The 17,937-nt window shown below is 34.5% G+C and overlaps 3 protein-coding genes and 1 pseudogene across 8 annotated transcripts; all 4 read right to left on the reverse strand.

Moving 5' to 3' along the window:
- Window positions 1–3,720: 3,720 nt before the first annotated feature.
- LOC106354975 lies at window positions 3,721–10,536 on the reverse strand (annotated as a pseudogene).
- Window positions 10,537–10,624: 88 nt separating this feature from the next.
- On the reverse strand, window positions 10,625–12,838 carry LOC111197929 (bZIP transcription factor 29). Of its 4 annotated transcripts, none has more exons than XM_022699975.2 (5): window positions 12,571–12,813; window positions 11,564–12,452; window positions 11,368–11,500; window positions 11,193–11,277; window positions 10,625–11,113 (listed from the first exon to the last, which is right to left on the reverse strand). In XM_022699975.2, exons 2-5 carry the CDS (start codon window positions 12,415–12,417, stop codon window positions 10,905–10,907), a joined length of 1,281 nt encoding a protein of 426 aa, XP_022555696.1. In that variant the 5' UTR covers window positions 12,418–12,452; window positions 12,571–12,813; the 3' UTR covers window positions 10,625–10,904. The 4 variants fall into 4 exon arrangements, with proteins under 4 accessions (XP_022555696.1, XP_022555695.1, XP_022555697.1 ...); XM_022699974.2 differs by having other exon boundaries at window positions 11,564–12,466; XM_022699976.2 differs by having other exon boundaries at window positions 11,564–12,469.
- Window positions 12,839–15,122: 2,284 nt separating this feature from the next.
- Window positions 15,123–15,929, reverse strand: LOC111204697. Its single transcript, XM_022699978.2, has one exon. It carries the CDS (start codon window positions 15,911–15,913, stop codon window positions 15,371–15,373), a length of 543 nt encoding a protein of 180 aa, XP_022555699.1. The 5' UTR covers window positions 15,914–15,929; the 3' UTR covers window positions 15,123–15,370.
- A 103-nt stretch (window positions 15,930–16,032) lies between these two features.
- Window positions 16,033–17,812, reverse strand: LOC106357697 (protein BASIC PENTACYSTEINE5-like). Of its 3 annotated transcripts, none has more exons than XM_022704860.2 (3): window positions 17,658–17,812; window positions 17,124–17,198; window positions 16,033–17,032 (listed from the first exon to the last, which is right to left on the reverse strand). In XM_022704860.2, exons 2-3 carry the CDS (start codon window positions 17,193–17,195, stop codon window positions 16,265–16,267), a joined length of 840 nt encoding a protein of 279 aa, XP_022560581.1. In that variant the 5' UTR covers window positions 17,196–17,198; window positions 17,658–17,812; the 3' UTR covers window positions 16,033–16,264. The 3 variants fall into 3 exon arrangements, with proteins under 3 accessions (XP_022560581.1, XP_048606278.1, XP_048606279.1); XM_048750321.1 differs by having other exon boundaries at window positions 17,124–17,254; window positions 17,658–17,808; XM_048750322.1 differs by having other exon boundaries at window positions 17,124–17,238; window positions 17,658–17,726.
- Window positions 17,813–17,937: the final 125 nt, after the last annotated feature.

Below are 17,937 nucleotides of genomic sequence, written 5' to 3' on the forward strand. Positions count from 1 at the left end.
ACTCACTTAAGTGGGAAGTATGGGGGTACTATGTTGGTTGCAGCCGCACAAAACGGTAATTTTCAGATATATCCATTGGCTTTTGGGATCGTAGATGGTGAGAATGATGAATCTTGGGAATGGTTTTTCACAAAATTGGCGAGCTGTGTATCTGATGAGTATCCTCTGGTGATAGTCTCCGACAGGCACGCCTCCATTATAAATGCGTGTGAAAAGGTGTTTCCTTGGGCAACCCGAGGAATATGTTATTATCACCTTCAAGAGAATATTGTCAAAAAGTATAAAGGGAAACATCTCTTGTACTTGGTGAAAGGTGCTGCTTATGCTTATACACTTTACGATTTTGATCGGTAAATGGATGAGATACGGAGTGCAAATCCGGATCTTGCTGAGTATCTGGAGGAAGCCGATGTGACCCTATGGTCTAGGGTTCATTGTCAGGGAGACATGTACAACTTAAAAACGAGCAATATCCCTGAATCAATTAACTCCGCACTGAAGCGAGCAAGAGGATTTCCTATTCAGTTCCTGCTGGAGTTCATAAGGGAGAAGCTAGGAAGGTAGTACTGGAAAAGGAGAGGAGATGCTTTGAGTCTTACAACTCAACATAGTCGGGGTGTTGAACACTTGCTTGCTGTCCGAGAGGAGAACGCGTATACTCTGAGAGTCCAACAAATTGATGGATGGAAGTTCTTTGTGAAAGGTGGCAATAGGGACTGTAATGTTGATCTGGAACTTCAAAAGTGTGATTGTGGTGTCTATCAAGTCGAGAAAATACCTTGCTCTCATGCTATAGCAGCTGGAACAGCAGCTGGTGTGCATATCTCCACACTTGTGTGGCCGGTCTACTCAAAGGATACTTTGTTTGCAGGATACTCAGAGAATATATATCCTTGTGTTGGACAACTTGTTGAGGCACGCACATGCTTTCCTCCGGAAGTAAAGCGTGGTCCGGGGAGACAGAATAATCAAGATGGCAATCTTGGTTGGAGCTATCCAGGATGAGAGGACGCAAACCCCAGAAGCAACACAAGGTTTATAGGTGCTCAGTCTGCAAAGAAACTGGCCATAAGCGTCCACAATGTAAGAACTGACGTGGAAGACCTTTAAGTAAGTCGTCCAGAAGACCTTTTGGTTAGTCGTCCAACGTCTTAACTAGAATTTTCTTCTGGTTAGTCGTCCAGAAGACCTTTAAGTAAGTCGTCCAGAAGACCTTCTGGTTAGTCGTCCAACGTCTTAACTAGAATTTTCTTCTGGTTAGTCGTCCAGAAGACCTTTAAGTAAGTCGTCCACAATGATTTTCTATGTTTTATGAACTTCTCTGTAGTCGTCCACAATGATTTTCTATGTTTTATGAACTTCTCTGTAGACTCTATGTTATGAATTTATATGTTTTATGAACTTTTGTTTGTAGACCTTCTATGTTAAATCGTCCAAACTAATTCCAACAGTGCAATTTAAAAAAGACAAGTTAAACATTACATATTCCGAAAGGTTACTGCACTACCAAACTAATTTCCTACGGAATTCTAGTTTGGTATGAGGATAGGTTACAAAAAACATCATCCTATCCCGACCCTGTTAACATCCCCTAATCTACCAAACAACAGTACACAAAAGCATCAAGTTCAAATACAATCGCAACATCACACAATAACACATCCAATATCTAATCATACGTTGCCAGGTTCTCATCATTGTCTTGGTTTTCCCATTCATGGCACATAGGAAGCTCTCGAAATATATCCAGCGCCATCTTCTCCCTGATGGTCTTCCCGTGTTTTTTGTCAAACGCGGTGGGAAATGTTCCTGATTGCATCGGGCTCTTCTCTTAATGTAAACATCCTTGGCGGGAGTTCTGGTAAATCTATTTTAAGGCCTGCAAATAATCACAAACAACCATCTCAAACACATAGGTTGCGCACTATGCTAAATGCTATAGAAGACTTGCAGACGGCTTCCATGAAGTGAGAAGACTACTCAGACGACTTCTAGGAAGTGAGAAGACTACTTGGACGACTTACCTGGAAGTCGTCCAGAGAGTAAGACATCGTAGAAGACTTCCTGGAAGTCGTCCAAGTAGTCTTCTCACTTCCTGGAAGTCGTCTGAGTAATCTTTCAGCAAAAGACTACAACAATCTCAAAATCTTTTAAACAAAAGACGAATGACTTACAGTTGGAGAATATATTGTCCGAGAAGATATGGTCAGAGAAGATGTGGTCCCAAACCGTTACAGATCTGCAAATCGAAGGGAAAAGAAGAATCAATACTAAAATATTTAGGGTTTTCCGGCGGCTAAACGCCTTAATACATGAGAAATAACATACTGGCGGCGGAGTTTGGCAAACGAGATTTCAGATCTGAAAAAAAGGAAGCGGACGGTGAGTTTAAACTACGAAAATACTCTACGGCATGAAGGAGAAACGAGATTCGTCGTAATCGGAGAGACTACCGGCGAAGATAACGGCGGAACAAGACCACGGTAGGGTTTTCGTCTTATCGCCTTCGAAATCGCCGTTGGAGAGAAACGGCTCTAGGGTTTCGTAAAGTTGTGAAATAGTGAAAAAAATAGCTTTTATATGTCCGGTAAATGATCCGGTTAGGTTAAAACGTACATTGGTAAAATTAAAAGTTCGGTACGATGTGGACGACTGAAATATAAGTCGTCCACACCCTAAACATAACCCCTAAACTTAATTATCTAATTAAACACTTCATAAAATCAAATCAAACTTGAAAAGTGTTTACTATACACAGAAATAAACACATATAGGTGAAAACTAATTTTTGAAAAAAACATTTTAGTTTTCCAAGATCTAACCCTAACAATACATACAATACTACAACATATGTTTGCCAAACTCCTAAACCAAAGAATATCATGATTCAATACTTCCACTCATCTATCTTCGAAACAAATTAATTTTATCTTATCTTAATTTATATCACTTAAAACTGTTTATAATCACCTGATTTTTATTTTTCACGCATCAAAATATTTTTTTACAAGATTTATAAATTATTTTTAAAATAAACTGGTACCAGACGACTTAAACCTCAGTCGTCCAGACGACTTCCAACATCTCAGACGACTCAGACGATTTACTGGGGCTATATTCGTAAAAATGGCTTCTGTTTTTTTGTTTGTTCACAAGGGGTTGAGCTGTAATTTCACTAGGCTTTTAGGTTAGTTTTGCATTTGATTCAAATTTGGGTATATGTTTGGGGTTAAAATCAAGTTGTGGGTTAGTTTTGGCAAAAACTCCAAGATATTATGATTAAAGTAGTTAAAATATTGTATATATTAGCATTAGTGATATACATTTAATATAAAATTTAAATGATGGTCCAAATAAGAATATCACTCATCAAAAAATCATGATTTTTATTTTATTCGAAAACAAATTTGAAAAAAATTAAAATAGAAATAAATATTTATTTCTAACAAAATATTTAAAAATTATTAGTAAATGTATTTTTGAAATTAATTAATTTAATTTTATTTAAATTTTCGTTTATAAACCAAAACTATATTCAATTTTAGTTTCTAATTATATTTTATGATAATTTAAATTAAACTAACTAATTTTCGAAAGTAAATTTAAAAAGATTCTAAGAAGATTTTAAGAAGATTTTGTTACAGTATTTTAAATATATTCATTTGTATTTCAAATAAAAAGATAAAGATATTAAAAGATATAATAATGAACTTATGTAAAATATGATATTTTCTAGGAATGGTCCAAACAAAAAAATTACACATGAAAAGAAGTTATGAAAAGAAGTTATGAATTTTGTTTTAATATATTAGATATTTTGGTAACTTGGTTAAACTGTTTCAATATTACACCATCCAAACTTACACAATTCACCACTAAGACCATTCATACTTTTTTCACTATACACTTGCAATCAGTCACAAAAATATATTTAAAATTATATTGAAGAAATCATAGAATATATTACATCGGTTCATGGAACAACATTGTTGGGCCGTATATTTGAATTATTCTATATCATATGTTCCACATTAGTGAATTTCATATTGGGTATTCATGTGAGATTTGAATTTTTGTTTTAATACCGTCTTTGTAGTTTGTAATTTGCTTAGTAGTTATAGTTGTTGCATTTGACCCCTTTTATATTTTTAGACATCTTTAACTTAACACATTTGACTAAAACTATATTTTTATCTGCGGTTCGAAAGTACAGATTTTCTTGGATTACAAATAAAATTTGATATAAATTAGAATTTTGAACTTTGTGTTGGAAATCTACTTAAAAATGTCACCAAAGCAAATGTATAAGTGACACATTTTATTTTATTTCCGTTTATCTTATATTCTATTTTAACATCTATATTGTGAGTTTTTAAAACCGGACCGGAAGCTGAATCAAATAATTTTTGGGTCACAGTTCAATATGGTTCGACCGGATCAAACTTGGTTCAGTAATCTGGTTTAATATATATTTTAGTGTATAAATTTAAAAGTAATGTTAGTAAATATGATACATAATTAAAATATAAATGAATTTTAAACATAAAATATTATAAATATAAACTAGTTTTATCTTTATATAATTGGTTTATTGATTTTTTTTTTTAGTTTTAATGATTTTTATCAATTTAATAACTATTAGATCCAATCCGGCTACGTGATTGGTTCATAGTTAAACTAATTATTAGACCCCAATTTGATTATGTAACCGTTCATGGCCGAATCCAGTTCAACCATCGGATCGGTCTTGTTTTAAAAACATTGATATTATGTTTACATGATATATGTTTTAAAGGTAAACATGTTTTCTTTTTGTTACATTGAAGTTGGTGTGAAGAAAAACGACTAAGGTGTTGCTGTTTACCATCAAAGGTAATCATTTATTAATTCCCTTCAAAAGTGAAAGAGGTAACTTACGAATACTTTAAAGTTGACACTTTGTACTCAGAAGTTTTTATTTTAGAAATAGGCACAAATCAATGGAAATCTAAACATTAAAATAGTGAAGAAAATAAGAGAATGAGAATTGCTACTTATTCAAGAACTTTTGAAAACTTCATGACAAAGGAATCAAAACACTATAATTAAACTATATAATAATACTATCTTTTGTTGACGATTGGTTTTCGATTTCTCAGGCATGGAACTGTTCTTAAAACTACATTTTCCTCTGCTATAAAAGGATGTTGAGCCATTCATTACCAGTTGTAGCCTGCAAGTTAGGATGACCGGCAGTGGAGCACAATTAATATATGGAAATTTGGTAAACTACAAGGAACTGAAAAGCAAATATAAAACTTAAACAGTGATTGATGAACAAACAACCTTCTCGGATAGAGAAACTAACAGAATAACAAAAGACCGTGTGGAGAGGAACTGGAAGAATGAGCAATAATCTTCTCCTTCAACTCTTATAGAAACATGAGATTCTCAACCTGACCAGCGGAAACAAAGTTCGATTGACAAAACATATACTCGTCTGTGATTCCTTCGATATTAAAATTTCTCACACTATCATTCTTGAGATCAAAATAGACAAAGCTAGTTTGCGATGCATGCTCGTGGATTGGTGTATCAATAATCTCGCAGAAGGATCTTGTAGAACCCACAAGGCAATAATACCACTGATTTTCTTTTTATAGAAGATGACAGCTAGCTTTTCCTCGTAGCTTGTCAACTTCGAGAAAGTGGGAAAGGTGCAAGGTCCTTTGATAAGAGCAAGCTTTTCAGACCTAACATCAAAACTCATGATCGCAGAAGCATTTAGTTTTATCCAGTAAAAGCTTGATAATACAAAACACCATTGATGCACAGTTCCTCACTTAGAGGAGAGTGATGAGGAATGATATTGTCTTGAATATTCATCATCTTCCATGAATCCTGATGAGTTGATGATCCCAGTGTCAAAACAAGTATCTCCGCAGCTAAACCGCGTCTGTTACTCAGCTTAGGCATACCTCTGATGATGCACAACACTTTATAATCGTTGTTGATGGGATCATAGCCTAAGTAGTGGTTTATGACCCTCCTCCCTGCATTAAACTTGGGCAAGGTAGCTGGATCGTCTAGTGCAAGGGTTATAGACGATGAGTTCAGAAGGTGGTCCATAGCAAACCCGTGGACTGAAGGAGATATATTTTCGTGCGCTGTAGGGTGTGAACAGTCACATGGTAAGTGGCTAAAGAAGAAGCAGCATCGGAAGAAGATGGTACTAGTTCATGTGCAATCTTTTTCTGAACACGAAGACAACACTTTTTGGTCTAGTCAAGGACTCATTCAGGAATAGTTTCATGAAATATCGACCGCAGATGATGGAAGCCCATTGCTTAGATACGCATAGTGATCTGATTAGGTTTTTCAGTGGCAACTGTTTGAATATCTCTATCATGAGATCAAGCGAAAGGGAGTATGAGTTTACGCTTCCGTTTGTATAAGCTTCTTCCTCGGTGTTTCCATGGTCGAGATACGACAACGATGACTATTTGTATCACACGGATCTCGCCTTAGCAGCAGCAGTTTTTCTGTTTTGCTTCCTTCTCAATCCAACGCACGAAATTTTATTAGGTAAAAACTCTAAAGTATTAGAACCTGTTTCCTTGTCTCTTAAGGTTAACTAGATTCTGACCTGCTCGTCCGCCCAGTTGTAATTTTTTGATAATTACAAATACATTTCAAAACGCAACAATTTAATGATTTTATTTTATGGTTTTAGTTTATTGTTCTGACCATATATTTTGTTATTGTGTTATATATTTTCTATTGGGATGTGTGTTGGATCAGTTAGATAATAGGTTTTTTTATAAAAAATCTGACTATGTATTAATATACCATGTGAACATAATTTTTCTAAGAAGATTGTATCAACTTAAAATTGCATCTATGTATATATATATATATATATATATATGCAGTTATTTTTAACTGAAATAAAAATCAAATATAAATTTATATATAAAGTAAAATCAAATATAAATTTGTACAGAAAGTAAAATGTACAGAATCTAGAAAAACATTATGTATATTTTACTTTCTGTAGAAAGAGAGCTGCAGGGTTTCTCCTTGATTCTGTTTTTCATTTTTTTATTTATTTATGCTTATAGTCGTATGATTATTATTTATCATGTCACCAGCTAGAAGAAACTTTGTTTCGTTCAATCTCTTTGTGGCGTGTTATGATTTTTCATCAAACATGCTAGTTGTAGCTTTTGAGTTAATGGTGGACACTTGTCTCAACTAAGATTTGACCCGCTTGATTATTGGGAGTGAGGGGACAATGATGACTCGAACTCCGCCATGAGTTTTTAAAAGGTCTGAGTTTTGTGAGAAGAGCAGAACTTGTCATCTTAGACATGCTTAGGTTTTTCTGCGTTAAATTTTGTTCTTTTCACGCAATAGATAGGAGGTATATATAGTTTGTTTCCGATAGCCTAGGTTAAATAGGATATTATGAACAACTCGATTTTTCAGTTGAGATATGAACGTATTGAATGAGAATATACGTATTTGAATTAAGTAATACTTATCCCTTTTAGATTAAATCATCATAATTATCATAATATTCTTATTTCTAATACGTGATTTGCAAGTTCATATGTAGTGTTAGTTATATTCTTAGATTGCGTAACAATAGGAAACTGTTTAGGAATATTATCAATGTTAGGAATCAAAAAAGTTCAATTTGTTTTGATTTAGTGCACCGGTAATATCTCATGATATATTGGTTGATTCTGCATATCAACATATAACCAAGGAATATTTTTGTATCGAAACATGTTTGTTTTGACTTCTGCAGACCAAACTAAACCGAGACATTTGTTTTACCATGGTTAAGTATTTAGAGAATTTTTATGTAGTGAACGTAACTATGTATATACAAAATGTTGGATAGTAATTCGGGCCAACTTGTCTATTTTGATTTCTTGATTTCTATTGAAACATGTTTGTAGAAATATTGGTTTTTGTATGTAGTGAACCGAGGAATATTTTGTATCGAAACATGTTTGTTTTGATTTCTGCAGACAAAATTAAACCGAGTCATATATATTTGGTGGTATATTTAACTCATTTTAAGTGAAACCATATAATGGGTCAAAATTATACCGAATCATATTTAACTCGGTTTTAAGTGAAGCATGTGGGTCAAAAATTAAACCGAGTCATATTTCACTCGTTTTAAGTGCACGTTAATTTATTAGGCATGGTTTGGTAAATTAAAAACGACTGTGTATATAAGTTCATTGGCATGGAATGGTAAATATTAAAAAAATATAAGGTTTAAGTACTAATTGTATTTCTGTTTTAATAGATTAAGATGGTGCCGGCAAGAGTTATCAAAACTTTATAATATACACTAAAAACAAAATTGGTAAATAGCTAAATACTCTTGTTCTAAAAATCGGCCGCCTAGGCGCTACGCATCACTCTTTCGTTCCGATTTATGCCAAATCGGTTTTAAAAATCGGATATCCGATTTTTTCCGCCTAGACCGCCTAATCTATTTTTTTATTTTTTATTTTTTTAATAATATTTTTATTTGTTTATTAGATCTAAAATTTTATAAATATCATTTATATTCATAATTTTGATGAAAATTACACTATATTAAGTTTATATATTCTATTTGTGTATTTTATACAATCTTAAACATGAAAATGTATTAATCTTATACACAATTAAAAATTAACAGGATTTATAACATAGTAAACCATCTAAAAATTCCGCCCCGCATAATTTCCGATTAATCTCCGATTTTCTCTTTAGGCGCTAGGTCCAACCCGACTGTCCGACTAGCGCTTAGCGCGTTCCTGAACAGGGCTAAATACTAACATATTGCCATGTTTTTCATACCATATTCTTTTCTAGATAAATTTTGACAGTTTATTTTTAAGAGATCCAAATTGTCTGTTTAGTTTAAACAATATTTGAAGATGAAACAATAATTAAAGGGATAATTTGGAAAATACTCTATTAATAGTATTAAATTTGAAAATTATACTTTATTTTTTATTTTTTTGAAAACTACACTTTATTAAATATGAAAAGACATTTTTAACCAGATTAGAATTTTAGTAATTACAATATAAATCTGAAATTAATAATGATAAATAATATTATAATTCTATATGTTTAAGAAAATATGTGTGAGATAAATTCAAATAGACATATATATATCAATATGTTTTATTTTTAATTTCTCGTGCAAATTTTTAAAAGCTAAAGAAAACGTATGTTTATTATGGACTAATATTTCAGAATAATTTGAAACCTGAAACATAAGTTATCATCCTTCATTTGTTCAAGAACAGAGAGCACAACGCCTAACACATTATGTCGTAGTGAGTTATCATCATTGAAGTACGGAGGACTAAAAGTAGAAATCCGGGATATCTTTGGAACTGAATCTACGATTCTTTTTATATATTCACCGAGCACGAGCTAAAGCAACCAACCAAAAGATTACGATCAAGAGCTTTATCTCTTAATTGCTAGAATTATATTCCAAAACCATTGTTTCACGTTAACTCTTTGTCTCATTCCCAAATTAATGTTTGTCATGAAACATTAGAGTGTATGCATCGATTGAATCTGATATTTGAATCAAATTTTGACAGTGTCTCTAAGTGGATACACTAGGAGAATTTGGAAAGGAGAGCAGATCTTTCAGCATAAGAACATGGATAAACAAATTGTTAAAGAGACCAAAAGAAGCCAGGATCTCCTAAGATAAGTGACTAGCCTAAAATAGGAAAGGGTTTCACTAAAGTCCTCTAAAAATTAAACAAAAACAATATCATTTACAAGATCTCAAATGGAGAACGTAAACATATATGTTTCTTCAAAAAAGAAGAATGTAAACATATGCTGGGTGAAATCACGAAGAAGAAAAACTAAATCACCTTTTACGAAATTGAATTACACTTAAAGGGATGGGTGAAAAATTAACAAACCTCTCAATGAGAAGGAGAATAAAAATGAAATTAGAAAAAGAAAAATGTTTGTAGCATAAAAAGAAAAGAGAAAAAAATGTTTTTGAAAAATGGAGAACAAAGTATCAAAAAGAATAAGATGAGATCGACGAGGTTCACTTGTTATTTTTTTTTTCAAAATAAAATAAAACATTTAGATATAGTAAAAAAGATATTGTGCAGATACTGTAGATATTTTTTATCTTAAAAAACTTATTATTGTTGAAACTGTTAATTTTAATATTAAATAAATTATAATGACATAAAATTGATAATAATATTCAATATTCAGAATGGACAATTTAGTAAATTCATATATACGAAAGTGTAGTTTTCAAAAAACTTATATAATGGTGTAATTTTCAAAATAAAATCTCAAGTAAGAGTACTTCTCCAAATTTTTCCATAATTAAAATAAATAAAGAAAATCTTAATAAGCCTTAAATCCCTTAACAAAAAAAAAAACTTAATAAAATATATTAGGAGATAAACGAAAATGGTGCAGACGAGCATAGACGACGGTAACGAACGACGAGCTAACAGCGTTTTGGATGGAATTGAGAGTATTCATGGATGCTTTTTATCAGGCCCAAAATGAGACCCGGCCTGTTAACTACAGTTTCCAGATATAGAAGAGATAAGACGCTAACAACAACAAAGAGACAGAATCCAAACTGAAAAAACAAACAGAGAATCCCTGTCTGAAGCTCAAACCCCTTGAGCATCCATTACAAGTTTACAACCATATTCTCTATCTACCATAAATTGAATAAAATACTGTATTTTTATTTTTTAACTTGCGCCATATAATGAATGGTATATGTGATGTCAACAGACTGCAGATAAAAAAAAAAATAATGTTTGATTGATTGATATGTAACTTGAAAACTAAAGACTCCAACCCTTTGATCCAGCCACCAACTCAACAATTTATCTGCTCTATAATTCATTTGATTCAGGTTTTGCTGACAAGGTTCCATTCTGGTTCTGCTGAGACTGTCTCTGCTGTGTTAACTGGCTGATGTTGAGTTGCTGGAACATCTCAGCGTTGAGTGATTGCATCTTTGATCTATCAGATTCGTTGTGGCTGGTCTCACCAATTGCCAGTTTCAGTCTCTGGACTTCCCCATTCAGTGCTTCACTCAGAGCTGCCACAGAAAGAAAAAAAGAAATCATTTTCTGACAAATGTGAAGGGAAAGAATTATAATATGAAGAGAAATGCATACCATCGCGAAGCTGAGCTTGCTGCTCCATTGCTTGAAGACGAAACTTGAGCTCATTGTTATGGTTTGTCAACCCCATCATATCTCTCTGTGGATCAATACAGCAACTAAAATGGTTTTTAAAAAAAACAAACAAAATCTAGACGCTTGTTATAACATTGGTAGAAGACTAAGGCACCTGCAAAAGCGTGAACTGAGCAGACAATGTAGTAGCCTCGGTCTGAAGAGTTTGCACTTTGTGTTCCAATTCGACTATGTACCGCATCTTCCTCTCCTTTGACCTCGCTGCAGACTGACGGTTCGCCAATATTCTGAAAAAAAAAAAGATCATCCACATTCGAACCCTCCGATTAAACTATAGACAGTGGATATACCTTTTGACACGCTTAGGGTCAGACACTGCCATCTCTGCTAATTTATCATTAGCCATAATCTTCTTCATCTCCGCCGCATTAAACTCACCGTTCTTAAACTCAATGCTAAAAGCAGAACCACCATCAACCGAGTTGGTAGAAGGAGGCTTTAGTGAGTCTTCACCAAAAGACATTTTCTCCATGAAACAACTGTCAACCGAAACACTCCTGTAATGTCTAGACGTAGGAGCAATGTCTCCTCCTCCAGCTCCAGCTCTTCTCTTCAAGCTATTGTTACGATCGCCGCCACTCTCGTAATTAACACTACTGCTTTCTCCCTCTGTGTCGTCACTACCGTTAGTCTTGGTCCCGCTTGCTCTATCAGCTTCAGGGGAGTTCAAGGCATCGATGTTTTCAAGATTCATATACGCCGAGAAGAGGTCATCCATGTCTTCTCTCTCTCCCGACTCCTTCTTGACGAAAGGAGGAGTGGTCTTTGTTGACCAATCAGCAGATTCCCCGCCGGAAATATCACTGTTGGAGCGTCTATGAGACTTTCTGGGAGGCAGAACGACTCTAGAAGAGTCTGAGTTACACCTCGTGAACGGGGAAGGAGGCAACAACGAAGAAGAAGGGTTGTTGTTGTTGTTGTTGTTAAAGGGAGAAGGGCTTAGGGGAGGCAAGGAATCGAAGGAGAAGAAAGACGAAGGCTGTGACATTGACCGTGAGTGACTAGTAGTAGCTCCCACCGGGTTGAGATTCTGGATCTGAGAGTAGGGAGAAGTCGGAGGCTTAGGGTTTAATTGGAGCTGCTGAGGCTGTTTGCCGAATGGAGAATGGAGTCTGTGGATCATATCAGTGTCTGTATCACCCATTTCTTCTTCGAGATCCGACGGGTAATGCTACTCAACTGAAATTCAAACACTGCTAAGTACCACCAAAAAAAACTCTTACACGATGAGATGCTTTTTTTTTTTTTGATGGGTAAATAACTTAAAAATCAGAGCTTTGAAATGCAAGTCTGATACCTCTGCTTGCTTCAACGCACTCAACTTGAATCAATCAATGGCGTAAAAAAGACAACTCTTCTCTCTCTCTCTCTCTTACAACGTTGAAATAAACTAATCTTACTTTCTCTCTCTCTAGAAATTTGGAAAATCTCAGGGCCAATTTGTCTTCCTCCGCGATTTTCTCTCCCCCTTGATTTATTTATTTTTCTCGATTTTTGTTGGTACGAGCAAAGTTAGAAAGAAAGAGAAAAAAAGAAGAAGACACGGATGTCATGTGAAGGAAGAAAGAAATTGTAAACACCGCACCAAGACGCGTGAATTTTTTTACCCGATATTTTTTTTTCTAATTCAGTGCACTTTGCTTTCTATATCCCAATGTAAAGTTTATGTCAATTGTTTAGAAAAAAATCTGAGCTTAATCAGTATCAAATATGTAGATACCATATGCTTTTAGATGTTGATGTTATAGCTTAAACGTAATTATTATATTGAAAGTTCTGATAAAATTATATATAATTTGCAAATACATCTTCTTTTGTGATTTTGTTTTTGTTTTTATTTTTATTTTGTGTAAGGAAAAAGTGATTTCACCTCTTTGTTGAAAACTTAATCAAATATAAATCTGTAGTCTTTTCCAACAAAAATCAAATTCAAATGGCAGAATATTTATGATACTTTTTTAACCAAAAATTCGTTGGTGCTATTTTTGTTTTGTTATCGAAATGATGAGATTCTTTTGTTATCGAAATGGTGAAGATTATTATTATTATTATTTTTTTTAAAACATGGTGAAGATTATTTCATTAAATGAAATCTGTAGATTCTCGTAATATATGGAAGATATAAATAATTTATAATGAATATAATTTTTTGATGATATGAATATGGATTAGGTTTCGATTGCATTCGATTTCCGACCACATTTTGACATTTTTGCTAAGACGAAAAATTCTGTCCTCGCTCTGTCATGGACTCATTTGCGTCTCGGCATTTTCTTATTTAAAAGCCATTCTTTGTAATGGAGTGCCATATAGAAAGATTTTTTTTTCTGGGTACCACCAAGTCGGGCTAAGAACACTCATACGTACTTGTGCTTTGGGCACCTTCAAATTCTTTTTTTTTTCCACATTCAAATTCTTAAATAAACAGATTCTTACATTTTAGGAACTTTTAGATAGATTGTCTCGTGCTGCAATGCTAGGACGAAGATATTTGTTAGTGTCGAACTTTCAAAGTTTTATGAGTATCAGAATAATTAATAACATTTTCATAAATACAGCCGATCAATATAATTATTTTCACATTTCTTCAATTGCATGAACCCCCACTACACAACAAGTACTAAATCTTATAACCACCTCCCTCTACTTCTGAATATAAATATCTACATCCAATGATATAATTCTAAGATTTCAGTATTTTCTTAATCGCCGTGCAAATAATAGTTGTATAAAAATAAAACATGAACCAACGTGGGAAAACAATATAGAATTCAATATTACCAACGTGGGAAAACAGTACTACTCAATAGTCGCATTCGAATAAGACTTATTTTAAAATTCTGGTAACCGAGAAATTCGCAGTTAAAATCTAAAATACTTTTCGATTCAAGTACAATTATACAAAATAAATTAGTTTTTATCCGCGATTAGTGTTGTGATTCAAGACTTGGCCCAACTCAAGATGAACTCAAACAAGATATTTTTAAAAGAAAAACAATCAAGATAACATTTGGTCTTTTAAAACAAAAAATGAAATGTCTAGCGTTCGCTGATAATGAATTATGTTAACACAGAAACACTCATTTGTTCATAATATTGATTGTTCTAAAAGAAATAGTCATGGATCTGCGTGTGAACTGGATAATTGAAAGTCGTATTTAAGGGTGTGAATCACGTGGATAAAGTCTTAATCATATAAGAAATGGTCTTGTTAAAATTAAGTAACAGAAAACAAACAACGCCCACCTATATTAACCTGAATAACCTTTTTTAAAAATTTGCGTGACTGGACTGATTTGTATATGCAACCGACAACTCGGTACATGATTATTTCTTAACGTAACAAGATTTAATTTGGTATATGTTAATTGAGATTTGCTTGACAATTGCAAATGCTACAACATCCGGCCATAACCAATGGTCGCACATCAAACCTTTGGAATATTATTTTTCCTATAAAAGTATATACTCTTTGAAAAATTAAAAATAAGTATACACTCTTTGGTAAGCACATTTAATCCACCTAATATCAACTTCCTTTTGAATACGCTCAACAACTTTGAAAAAATAGCAAAGAAAGAATAAACACTTTTTTGTCAAGAAAAATGAAGAATAAACATGGGACAGCAAATAGGGCCATACATAAATTTGTATTAGTGGAATCATTTGAGACTATTGACGCATGCACACATGAGTAAAATGTAAAACGAACATGAAGAACATTTGTACTTATTTCAAATTACCATGACAAAAAGTTACATTCCTAGGTTTTCCTAAACCATATTAATTAATATTTATATTTACGTATTTAAATTATAGATCAAAACATCTCTGTTCATCCTTAAAGACTTTAATTTTAAAACGTCGCGACAATTACAACGTGATTTCTTGTACGTACCTAAGATGACAATTGACTTGTCGAGAGTCGATTTTCGACATTTTAGGTTGGTTTAGATTTCTTTTTCAAAATAATTATTATAAGACCAGCATTACACAAATAAAAAGTTAACAGAAGTGCAGATAAATCTCATCGAAAAATAAAGGAAAGAAATTACATGGGGGAAGATGTATGATCCGATCCATAGTGACTGGAACACTCACCTAGTCCGGCATGATCTTGCTTGGCTACGCAATGGGAACGAAACGGCGCGTTTCAGTTTTAAAGTTTTATGCTCCAATGTTTTGCCGGCGCTCTTTTTATCATATTCATCAACCACAACAGCCAAACTCTGACAGTTTTTATCATAATAATTTTCTTCATTGCCACCTTTACCGGCAGGATGGTCGACATGTTGTTGTTCTTCTTCCACGACCGAGCTTGCAACCTGCTTTGACTCGTGCCTGGTCGTAACAGCAATGACGATACCAAGACCGAGAAAAATGAGAATAGGAAGAAAGATTAAGGACAAGCCGTAGTAGATCATCCATTGGAATCCGGCATGGTTCTTGCCATGAAATATCCATTCAAAGACAAAAGCAATGCCTGAGAAAAACGTGGCAAAGATACTTATGAGAAAGATTGTTACGATTTTCGGATTAGGAACGTCGAAGAATGTTTTGCTGCGCTTGAGCCACTGCTTTGGTGGATGCTGCTGCAGCTGTGATGGGCTAGGCGCACCAGTGTTTGGCTTTTGGACCATGTTTTTTTTCTTGTTGTGGAAGAGAGGAGAGACTAAAGAACTTTTATAGCCGTTTGACTAATACAACAAGATCATATATATATAAAAATCTTCCTACATTTTTGCTAAAACAGTTATGATTTAGCGATATCTCAGTTGAGATTTTGTAATTTGAAATCGTTCACTAGACTGATTATTAGTTACATAAACATGAAACCAAGTCAAAGACAAAGACAAATACTAAACATTTTGCATTACGGGAACTATGGACAATTAAAAAAAAAACAATAATGAGCCGCCTAAGCTTCACTCTTTTCGAACTAGCTTTTAAAAGAGAGAAACCATACTTGATATATAAAAATAGCGGCTTGTCTACTTGATAGTGATGTAGCGGTTCGTGCCGTGCCTAGCCCAATAGTCCTTGAGATCAACCGGAGAGGAGAGGTCCTGCCCTTGGCCAGCTAAACGGCTAAGTAGCCTGGAGAAGACGTTCCCGCTCATCTTCCTACCGCCCATCCTAGAATGCCGCTTGTTCGGCATCTGTGGGAGCGGATGCTGAGACAATGTGGTCGTGCAGCAAGACGATTGCCACCCGCCGCTTCCCCATTTGTAACACTGACGAGCGGTACCCGTGCAAGTGCACATGGGCACAGGCATTGTCGTCTCATCGAACGCGACTAGGTTTAAACCGACTTCGTTAACGTCCCAGTCTTTTCTGCACTTCTTTCCGGGAGAAGCAGCCAGACGGTTCAGATCTTCTCCCAGTTTGTTTCCCTGTTTGGTCTCTATTTTCCTTTTGGTCGGCTTAGTTGATATATGGGAAGGGTTCGGTAGGTGGCTTCTTTCAGTTTCACCACGCTTTGCGCATGACAGGATGTAGTTTAAGTTGTTTTTCTCAGGGTAGTGAAGAGCATTTAAAGCAGTTTCCCTCTCCATGATGGCGTTGTCTCTTTCTGAGAGAGCTTTGTCGCGTTGCTCAAGTGCTTCGTCTCGAGCGGCTAAAGCTTCCTTCTTGGCAGCTAAGGCTTCGTTTCTTTCTTTGAGAGCAGCGTCTCTTTCGGCGAGGATGGACATGATCTTCTTATTCATGACGAGTGCATTATGTTGCTCCTTTATCTGATGCTGAGGCATCATATTCCACTGTAGAAAAACACTTTACTTCTTAGTCTTTCAACCAAAGCAAAACAAAGAAAAAAAAACATAATGTTCATCAAAGTGTTGGTCTTATTACCACAGAAGGTGGTGTCCCTTTGAAGTAATCAGGCTTGCACCGCCCATTATCATACTGGCCACCACTCTCCATCCTCTGGTTCAAGTGCATTAGCTTGTGATTAGTTTGTCTGAAACTAGGCTCAAAATAAACTAGAGACAGATCATCATAACAGAAATACAAGAAAGAAGCACCGCACCGCAACACAAAAGAAAATTCAATCCCTTTCTATCTAATGAATGCCATGGGATGCTGGTAGCTCACAGTTATTAGTTATTGGATAAGCAATAATTTCCACGTGGACATGAGTTTCAAATCATAGTTAGATTAAAAACAATCCTCACTTTTTAAAGGGAAAAAAATCATCACTACGCAAAAATGAATGTCCATCAAAGACTTTGAATTTCAAGTTGAGAGCTCCAAGAGAAAGACAAATCCGAGGGGAAAAAAATTAAAAATCAAAACTGAGAAAATGAGCCCTAGAGACTCAGAGTCTATATTCGAATTAAGCTATGCGTATGCGCAATTTATAACAAATTTGATCGGAAAGCTTACGGATTTCGCAGGAGAAAAGAGCAGCGGAAGTCGAGAAAGATCTCACGCTCAGGAGAGAGATTGGTTTGTGTCTCTGTACTCTGTAGGAGGTGGCAAGTGTAAGAAGAAGAAGAGCTCGACGACACTTATCAGTCATTGACAAATATACCCTCTTTCAATTTCTAAGCAAGGAAAAAGAGGAAGGCTATTATCGTCTGTTTACAAACGTTTCTGTTCGACTCTCTTTAAAGAAAAAGGTAATTATGATATTATTATTGGATAGAAATAATTAACCAGATCA

This window comes from Brassica napus, chromosome C3, assembly GCF_020379485.1.
Source record: "Brassica napus cultivar Da-Ae chromosome C3, Da-Ae, whole genome shotgun sequence".
NCBI classification, from domain to species: domain Eukaryota; kingdom Viridiplantae; phylum Streptophyta; class Magnoliopsida; order Brassicales; family Brassicaceae; genus Brassica; species Brassica napus.

Bases quoted from the DNA above. Each gene is read 5' to 3' on its own strand.
- LOC111197929 (XM_022699977.2), bottom strand. From the start codon at position 12,417: ATGGGTGATACAGACACTGATATGATCCACAGACTCCATTCTCCATTC. The intron at 11,501-11,563 runs GTATATCCACTG...TTTTTTTTTCAG, and splicing joins GACCCTAAGCGTGTCAAAAG to AATATTGGCGAACCGTCAGT. The intron at 11,278-11,367 runs GTGCCTTAGTCT...ATTGATCCACAG, and splicing joins CTCAGTTCACGCTTTTGCAG to AGAGATATGATGGGGTTGAC.
- LOC111204697 (XM_022699978.2), bottom strand. From the start codon at position 15,913: ATGGTCCAAAAGCCAAACACTGGTGCGCCTAGCCCATCACAGCTGCAG.
- LOC106357697 (XM_048750321.1), bottom strand. From the start codon at position 17,793: ATGACTGATAAGTGTCGTCGAGCTCTTCTTCTTCTTACACTTGCCACC. The intron at 17,255-17,657 runs GTAAGCTTTCCG...ATCTGTCTCTAG, and splicing joins TCTTTTCTCCTGCGAAATCC to TTTATTTTGAGCCTAGTTTC. The intron at 17,033-17,123 runs GTAATAAGACCA...GTTTTTCTACAG, and splicing joins AAGGGACACCACCTTCTGTG to TGGAATATGATGCCTCAGCA.